At 36.8% G+C, this 9991-nt stretch overlaps 1 protein-coding gene and 1 long non-coding RNA gene across 2 annotated transcripts; both read left to right on the top strand.

Annotated features, from left to right (window-relative positions):
• The first annotated feature begins 2087 nt into the window (after positions 1-2087).
• On the top strand, positions 2088-4630 carry LOC141626777 (uncharacterized). The gene is made up of 4 exons (XR_012536357.1): positions 2088-2182; positions 2943-3143; positions 4001-4070; positions 4171-4630. It is a non-coding gene; the product is annotated as an uncharacterized LOC141626777 (long non-coding RNA).
• Positions 4631-8614: 3984 nt separating this feature from the next.
• Positions 8615-9355, top strand: LOC141632610 (uncharacterized). Its single transcript, XM_074445142.1, has one exon. The coding sequence runs from the start codon at positions 8615-8617 to the stop codon at positions 9353-9355; it is 741 nt and encodes a 246-aa protein (XP_074301243.1).
• Positions 9356-9991: the final 636 nt, after the last annotated feature.

Raw genomic sequence — 9991 nt, forward strand, 5'->3', positions numbered from 1 at the left:
CTTGATCACTTACCAAAAACCCCTTGTGCGAAACTAAGTGTGACCTACATCGAAGGGAACCAACGTCCCGCCCTTCCAATATTGCCTTGCTCCGGTGTACCTCTTGTTGTGTGAGAAGTTCCGGGTTCACCGGGCCTTGTTGTTGATGTTGTTCCATTATTCCTACACATTTAAAAAAAGGTTACGAATCTCATGACTTATGAATGCTCGTTTCAAATTCATGTGGTCTTGAGGTACCATGTCACAAACACAAGACTCATCATGAGGACCTTTGTATGTCACAATGGTAAAAACTTCAGAATGAAAGTCTTTTTGTGTAGCCCTTAACCGCCAATTACATGGTGTAGGAATCCGGCCACATTTGAAGGTAATAGTATTAGGCTTGGATTCGGCAACTTTGAAAAATTGATTTGCTTTAACACAATATGATGTCACCTCATCGCTAAGTGAAGCTTTGTTTGGGAACACTTGTCCAACCGCAAACTCTTTCCCATGTTCATATCTTACCATATTTTCCCAAGTTTTCCAGCTATTCAATTCATCCTCATCTAATTGATCAATCTTATTAAACTCAACGATGGGAGCACTAGCAAAGACAAGATCATCATCACCATCTTCTTCATTTGCCAACAAATTCTCATCAAGTATTGCCAATTCCTCATCAATCTCATCACCTTGTAAGTTACCATAAAATTCCCCTTCATTTACGTAATTAGTTTCAAGTGAAACAAATTGAGCAACATCATCTAGCCTAATACTTGGTGTAGGAATGACAATTTGACTAGTAGAAACTTCTACAAATATGTCCATTGAAGGAGCATGTGAATGACGAATACTTGCCCATAACGCTTTAAAGGCTCCCTCATTATTAAGGGGAACAATTTTGAAACACCCGGCACTCGGAAATTTCATCATTACCTTCAATTGAGTACCCAAACTTTGAACACCGATTCCCTTATAAATCTCTTCAACTAATTCAAGATATGTCATCTTTGTACTAGCTAGAATAAAACATTGATTCCCTCCTCTATAGGTTACACATCCATTTTGCTCCAACACTTCTCCATCCCAATAACAAATAAGAGGAAAATCACAAATTTCCATTCTATAAAAAAAATTTGAACAAATTTAGTATTAATCAACTACCAATAACCTAATTTTCCTAAAATACATACCTAAACAACAATTAAAAATCAGAAATCGTTCATCCTACCTAATTTAATTAGGGTTTCGAAAATTTGGGGCTTTTTTTAAACTACCTAAAATTAACACATATAAGTTGTAGATATAGGTACAAAACAACATAATTACTAACAATGAAGACAAAATAAGCAAAATCTACATTCAAAAGATGAAAATAAATAAGTTAAAAGAATTAAATTACCTTGCTAATTAGGTAGAATGTATAATTTGAATAGCAAAAACCCAATATAATGCGGAGATACGCCCTGGAGATTCACGAGAGATGAGTGTGAGGTGAAGAAATAAGAAGGGGAGTGAGGTTTTTTGTATCGCGTTTGGGGAGTTTGAGTAGCGGAGATGGTGAATGGTATGTGTTTTGTGGTAGAAAGTGACGGGAAAAACAAAGTTGTTAAAAAAAAAAAAGATTCTCTTTAAACACGCCATACGTATTGGCGGGTTTCTTTGAGAAGACACGCCATACGTAATGGCGGGTTCTCTTTCTTTCCAAAAACCCAGCCACTGGACTTGGGCTAGAAAATAAAGCTGCTTAAACCCGCCATTACGTATGGCGTGTTTTAGTCTTAAGACACGCCATTATGTATGGCGTGTTTCCTTTGCTTATGTTGTTCAGCTACTGACTTTGGTTAGAATTTTGGACTGCCTAAACACGCCATATGTAATGGCGTGTTCATTGAAGTAAACACGCCAATACGTATGGCGTGTTTAAGCCTCCTACAGGCTCGTCAAAAACGAGCCTACGTGGACACCATTTCGACAATTGTTTTCAAAACCGACCCAAAACGACAATTCTTTTATTTTTGAGCATTATTTCAAAAACGGACTCGATTTTTGATTATATATCTACTGAAAATGATGTTATTGGGTTTATACTTTCTTTTTTCTGGGTTATGTTAATGGTGCTCTAATTAGGGTAAACCCACGTTTTGGTGACACCATTAATCTAACCCCTTCTGTTTCTTGCTTCAATCTTCATATCCATGTAAGTTTAGTGTTTTCATGTCATTTTGTACTTTTGGAAGATTAACTAATTTGTTTATTTAATTATAGATTACAGTTTGATATGCCTTCTTCCACACCTGTGTTTGATAGAGTGTACGCACCAGCTGATTGGTTTTAGTTGTTTGTTCATTTATTAATGGCTGATTGGGTATCTTCTAGACATGACAAAACTTAAGCGGGTAGTCTTTTACCCATACTGAGCCGAATGATTTGTTAGGTCTAGCGTCTTCAATGATCTTTAACCGATTCTCTTCCTGGATTCAATAATGAATGATTCTCTTCTGTTTTGCAACTTTTGTTGGTGAAATAGCATGGTGCTAGGGATTCGCAGCTCGTCCTTGTAGTGTTTCATGATTATATTTTTATGTTGAATGACCATGGTTCTGATTAGGTGTTATTATTAAAAGTTAACACTATCATTGTAGAATTAAAAACTTCTCCTAGACTATAGTGGCATTGAATCCTATGTAGTAGGACTAGAAGCAAAGACTCCGAAATCTAGACTTCCCCTCCTGATTGCCCCAATGTAACCTCCTGAACTACACAAGTAATTGGGTTGGCCTCGCATGTTAATTAAAATCGGTTTAATTCGTCCCAACTTCCCCTCCTGATTATCCCAATGTAATAGCTAAATTGAAAAACATTAATTGGGTTGTTGCTGCATGTTAGTTTACTTTTGTTAAGGTGTATTTCGATCTGTTTTCTGAGTTTCTGACTGGAAAATATTCTTTGCATTGCAGTTTCAGCTAGCGGTAATGCTTATATATTCAGATACTCAGGCATGATGGTGATCATCAAGAATACGGCTTCACGAATCACGACTAATGGTTTACAATGGCCTGCTGAGTGCTGACTGCTAAGAAGCAATAGCTCTTGCAGATGAAATCGTATGTGATCGACTGACCGGACCAGAATTAATTCGGGAACCTTTCATTTTCAAGGTGATTATCTCACACTTCCATTAATTTGACTTTTGATTTATCTGGCAGCTAAGTTACATCATGCATTTATGTTCTCTTTCTGTTAACTCTAACCTAAATACGTAAAACAACACTATTATAACATATATCTTTTCGGTTTGATATTTGCTGGCATTGAGTGTGTATCTAGTAACATAAAAAAATGTATCTAGCTAGCTAATGGTATGTATCTAATAAGTTAAAAAAGTTTCTCTAGCAGCTTGAACGGTATGTATCAAGTAACTTAAAGGAGTGTATCTAGTTAGCTAAAGCCTAAACGTATGTATCTAGTTAGCTAAAGCCTAAAAGTTTCTCTTGCTCTTACTATCGAGTTGCGACAAAAATTCATATCTCATCGAGAAATGTATTTTATATTTCTCTTGGATTATAGCATGTTAATTGAAAATGAATTCATCATCATCAAAATGAATTGCATCGGTTCTAAATAAAGCGATGCATAATGTATCCAATAATGGCGGGAGCGCTGTTTTCACCCTATAGCAGGTGTTTTTGCGTCGGTTTTCTTTAAAACTGGTGCATTTGAGGGAGTTTTTTGTGTCGGTTATACCAAGAACAGATGTATTTGATCTAACGCGTCGGTTTTCTTTAAAACTGATCTATTTGCAGAACAGGCCAGTGTGTACTTAAATCTTCACTCAACTATTACTTCTATTCCCAACATTATCCTAAATCACTATGAAATCAAATACTCTGTACACACAAATTCTACAGTCCTCACAAATTCATCTCTTCTCAAAAATTGACTATTTCAATCAATTTTTTATTGCTCGTACTAGATAGTAGTATTGATATTGACATATGCGATTAATTTTGTGTAGAACCCTAATTTTTCCTCCTACATGAAGATGACTGCAAAATTAATTAGTACCAACCCAAGAAAATTTTGAGGTAAGATTTTTCAGTTGATTACAATATGATCATTATTACGGCATTGAATTAAATTTTGGTTGCATTTTTTTCATTATTCTTGGTCTCTTCTTCTTAACAGGGAGTCAGGAGGGAAGTTGAGATTCATGCAAAGACGCTGAACAAGTTGGTGCTAGAATACCAAACAAAGTCGGCAATAGACGAAGGTAATGATAATAATTAATTTTATACCCGGAAAATAATCTTCAACAAACTCACAGACTTCGGCTGCTCTTGAAGAACCAAGCACATTTAGAAATGAACAGTCAACTTCAACTCGACTTGAATCTAAGATGATGAGAAAGACATGACAAGCTTCGAAAATGTGAGTATAAAACCGAAAAAAACAGCTCGGTTTCCAGTGCTGAAAGAATCAATTGGCCATATTGAGGTCGAAGTAATAGCGGGAGCTTTGTTAGGGCTCCTTGTAAGCTTGATCTTTGCTATTATTTGTTAGGGCTACTTATAAGAATCAATGCTATTATTTGATCTTTGCTATTATTCCTAATTATTTTCCTAATATAAAGATTTGATGCGTCAAACTTTGATGTCCAATGAAGAGGACAATGCAAAGCAACTGAGTGCTAAATCTTATCTTGGGTTGAAAAGTACGTATTAGTAGCTTAAATGAGTGTATCTAACAAGCAATAGGGATGTATCTAACAACTTAAATGTTTACAATTTGTTCTAAAGGTAGCACGAGGTACAAAATTCATTAAAACTATTAGAACTATCCAACTATAATCTGAGAATAAATTACATAATAGCAAGAGTAGATATGGAACAAAAATTCTCCAACTGTAATTTTTTTGTAGCATTTGTAGGTCTACATTAAAATAAAAGAGCAAGAAGGGATAAATATGGCAATATCTAAACTTGTCAGCAACTATTTTACCACCATTTCACTATATTTATTTCTAATTGAAAGATCATGATTTGGGCATTACTAATTTACTACCCATATTACTATCTCGGCTATACACATGTATTACACTATTACTATCGGATACACAAATCGATTTGTGTATCCGGTAGTAATACCATATGTATGCGGGGTGGTAATTTGTGTATCCAACCCTCACCATAAGCCCACCATCACCGCCAACAGCTGCATCCCCGATTAATCTCAGACGAATACTCCGGCAAGTACAATCGACTCTGGTGACGATCCTAACATCATAGTGAGCACCAATACAATAAACTGTTGACCCAATAGTTTATTTTTGTCGACCCAAACACAAGCACCGTCACCTCCGGCCACAGATCCACCAATTCGACCCATTCTGTCACCACTCCTTACCACACTCAAATGCATCATCATCGCCGTTCTCCCTTCGCCAACCCCAGTGGACTCATAAGAGGCAAGGAAGACATTTTCTGAGTCTAAGCGTTCTGAGTAAGCGATAATTACAATTTTTTTTCTCGAATATATACATCATTTTCAGTAGATATATAATCAAAAATCATATTTTTTTTAGGATTTTAAAATAACCAACACATTGGAGAACGAAGATGTGCTGAGAAATCGATAAATGGACGACGATAGTTTGATGCAGTCAGTCGCCAGAGAAAGGAAATGGTGGCTGGAGCAAAGGCGATGCGCGAGTGATACCACGAGAAGAAATAAAACAATAACGGAGAAGACAAAGATGCATAGTCGTCGGCGCCGGGGTTGCGTTAGAGTGCTCATCGTCAGAGTTCTGTCGAGTTGACCGGCGTCAAAGGGTGTTATTGGGGGACGTGGAGGAAGGGCAATGGGTGGAGATGAAAAAAATGGGGATCTGATAAAATGTCGGGGGAAGAGGAAAAAGAACACCACAAAGAGAGGATGTGTGCGTGGACCGCCGACAACAAAGGTTTAGGGTGGTGCGCCGGTAAGGTAGTCGTCGGAGCTCCGGTGGTGGTGGCCCCGTGGGTAAGGATGAGGGAGATATAATAAGTTGGTATTTGAGTTTGGAGGGATACGAGAAATATGAGTAATGACAGTGAATTTGATAGTTTTGATCTAAGGGCTGAGAAGGAGTTCGTACAGTTCGCACCCTAATTTAGTTCGCACGAGATCCTGATTTTATCTATATATATATATAGAGGTGGGATCCGGTGAGAACGATTACTCGGTGAGAATGGTGAGAACGACCTATATTAAGGAAATTACAACAAATCATTACGGGATCCGTTCCAAATAAAACACGCATATAAAAGGTTTAAAAAAAGAAGACCAACTCATAATCACGATTTTCCATTCTCTCTCTACCTTTACCTTCTCTCTCTCAAAAACTCACAAAAACCCCGCGAAAATACAGGAAAACCGCCAATTTTAGCTAATAACGCCGCCAAATTAACGAAATTCTTCTTGATCAATACATTTGATCAACGAATTGATGTAAGTTTCAATCGATTTTATAGTTTTAACCGCATAATAGTCGTATTTACTCTACAATTAGTACTGTTTGTAGTTTCTGATTGTTGTTTACGTTTTTTTGATCTGATTCGTAGGGAGTTGATGGACATTGAAGAATCTAATGTCTTGATTGAACCTACGGATGCGATTGTTCCAATCGCAATCAATGATGTCGCACAAACATCCTCCAATTTAGGTATGTATCAAGTTTAATTTGTTGTTACATTATAGTCTACAGTTTGTTTTGATCGTGATCGGATAGTTGCGAATTGATGTATCTGATAGCCTAATTTTTGAGCTAACTGATGAAAATTGATGTATCAAGTGATTAGTTTTTTTAGCATCATGCTTGATTATTTTGTAGTAAAAAATGATTCATATCAGTTTTGGGTTCAAGGTTTATCGATGAATAGATTTAGAAATTTTGCAAACCTGATTAATGTATCTGCTAGCTTATCTGTTAGTTCAACATTAATGCAACACTGATGTTAGTTATCATGGTATCTACATATATGATTAACGTATCCATTAGTATAATTGATGCGGTTAAGTTGTTCAGCAGTATCTAATTGATTACGTGCTTCTGACTTAATTAGCGTATCTGTAAATATATTTGTCGCGTATCAGCTAGTTGAACTCTCTGCTTATACGATATACTGTTCTATCGTATAAAGATGCAGGCTCACCAATTATCGAGACACACTCAAAGGAAAGAATACCTGTATGCGCGCCAGAATTGAAGCCTGTTTTGGGTATGGTCTTTGATAAACTGCAGGATGGGCTAGGTTTCTATAAGACTTATGCTACTAATTCTGGATTTAAAATGAGGAAGTCGACGCAACGAAACATAGACGGGGTGTGATGACTAAGTACTGTGTGTGCAGTAAGGATGGAGAAAGTAAGCCTAGAGGGAAGGTAAAAAAGAGGCAGAGGACTAGAATCTCATGTAGCGCAAAGATTTTTCTTCGAAGAAATGAAAAAGGACAATATTTTATTGCTGACTTTCATGAAGGTTACACCCACCTTCTCTCAACACCAAACACAGTGGTGCATTTGACCGAGTCACGAGAATTAACCCTTATACATAAAACCATGATTGTTGAGAATTCTAAAGTGAATAAGGGGCCTGTGCAAAGCTTTAGGATGTTCAAAGAGTACGTGAAAGGGTATCAAAATGTAGGGGTATCGCTCGAGGACTTCAAAATTTTTTGGAGGGATGTGAAAAAATTTATTAAAGGGTATGATGCGCAAATGATGATTGAAAATTTCATGCACAAGAAAGCCATGTGTAGTTCATACTACTTTGATTTTGATGTTGACGATTGTGGACGACTATCTAGGGTTTGTTGGTTTGACCCTATAGCTATAAAGAATTACAGTCTCTTTGGTGATATGACATCTTTTGACACGACATTTAATATGAACACATATAAAATGATATTTGCACCTTTCACGGGGGTTGACCATCACAAAAAAATGTGTGACATTTGGAGCAGGACTTATAAGGAAAGAGACTGATGAGGATTTCGTATGGTTGTTTCGGAATTTTCTGAGCGCAATGAGCAATAAGTATCCTGTGTGCATAATTACTGACCAAGATAGAGGCATAAAAGCAGGGGTTAAAACAGTGTTCGGGGACAAAACTCATCACAGATATTGCATGTGGCATATCATGAAAAAACTGCCAGACAAGATCGGAACTACGCTATATAGAGAGACTAACTTCATGAAAGAGTTGTGCTCCTGTGTTTGGGCAGAAGATATCGAACCGTCTGAGTTTGAGGAACGGTGGTGCTCAGTTATAACCTCATACGGGCTGACCGACAATGAATGGTTAAATACAATGTTTGACAAAAGGGCTTCTTGGATCCCAGCATATTTCAGGGATTTATTTATGGGTGGACTAATGAGAACCACGTCCAGGTCTGAGTCCGAGAATAGCTTTTTCGGAAATTTCATGAACCCAAACTTAACTTTGGTTGAGTTTCTTATGAGATTTGAAAGCGCTATGGACGCTCAACGATGGAAACAGTCCAAATTAATAGCCGAGTAAAAAAACTCCTTCCTTGATCTAGAAACGCCTCACCCTTTGGAAAAACACGCTTCTGAGTTCTACACCCCAGTGATGTTTTCTGAATTTAAAAACGAGTGGGTGGCTGCTTGTTTAACCGGTGGTGTTAAAATTTTAGGGGTTACTACCAGTGACAGCATCCCAATTATTGATCGTGAAAAATACAAGGTTTACTATGTTAACTTTATCTCTGACGAAATGAAATTGAACTGCACCTGTAAAAAGTTCGAGAGACATGGAATTTTGTGCCGTCATGCGCTTTATGTGTTGAAAGAACAAGGCCTTGACAATGTTCCAGATCAGTATCTGTTAAGTAGGTGGAGCAAATTGGCAACATGTCAGCCGATTTGTAATAATGTGCCACATACTTTAATTGAAGATTGTAACTCATTAGATGTTAGACGACACAAAATTAGTACCCTATGGTCCGAGGTGTTCTCGTGTGTGACGCTCGCTGAACAAAAACCTGAGCATGTTGATGAATTACTGGGCATTCTGAAAGGTTTTAAAGACAAGATAAGCTCACAAACCAGTACGTCAGAATGTAGTAGTACTAGTAACACAGGTGATAGACTGAGGAACAAGAATAGGGAACTTGAGATGCTCTTAGGAACAAAAATACCAACAGAAGTGGTTGTCTTACCTCCTATTCAGTCAAAGACGAAAGGGTCTGGAAAACGAATGATGTCCCAAAAGGAAAAAGCTACGAAAGTACAGAAGAAAGCGCCCAGGAAATGCAATGCTTGTGGAGAATTAGGATTCTATGATAGTCGGAATTGTCCTGGGAGAGTATGATTCCATTCCCACAGGTACGCTAATATTTGTGGTGTATTCATTATTAGAGAATATGGATAGCAGATTGAATTTGTTAGATGGTACTTGATTAAGGAATAGTATTGTTGTATGTAAAAAAATTTGTAACCTTTAATGTTTAATAGTCTTTTTTTGTTTCAGGATTGAACAACGAAAATAGTTGAGGATCACAAACACAAAGATATTTATTAGTGGCAGAATGATTGAAGACTTCATTTTTTAGCTGTTCTATGTGATCTTTGTTCATTTTTTATTTCGATCTTTTTTTTTTCCCTTTTTATGTCTTTTATTTTTTATTCTTCGTATATCACAAGATACTAGCGTATCTACATGGATTATATGTGCATCTGTCAAGGCTGAAAGTGTATCTATCAGGATTGTGAATGGAAACACTTGTATTAACATATACAATACATTGATGATCATTCATAGGTTCTGATATTAAGAGCTATTGAATCTGCTCGTTTTTTGATATGTGAATTAGTAAAAAATGAACTTTCAGCTATTGTCCAATAACTGATGATTTCCTATTTATGTGCAAAAGAAAAAAAGCGTGTATAATAACACGACTGTTGCACATGTGTTACATGAGAAGGGTACCTAGTAGTATTATATGTG

Source organism: Silene latifolia, chromosome Y (genome assembly GCF_048544455.1).
Source record: "Silene latifolia isolate original U9 population chromosome Y, ASM4854445v1, whole genome shotgun sequence".
Lineage (NCBI taxonomy): Eukaryota > Viridiplantae > Streptophyta > Magnoliopsida > Caryophyllales > Caryophyllaceae > Silene > Silene latifolia.

What these genes read in the sequence shown, in the direction of transcription:
- LOC141632610 (XM_074445142.1), top strand. Translation starts at nt 8,615, where the DNA reads ATGTTTTCTGAATTTAAAAACGAGTGGGTGGCTGCTTGTTTAACCGGT.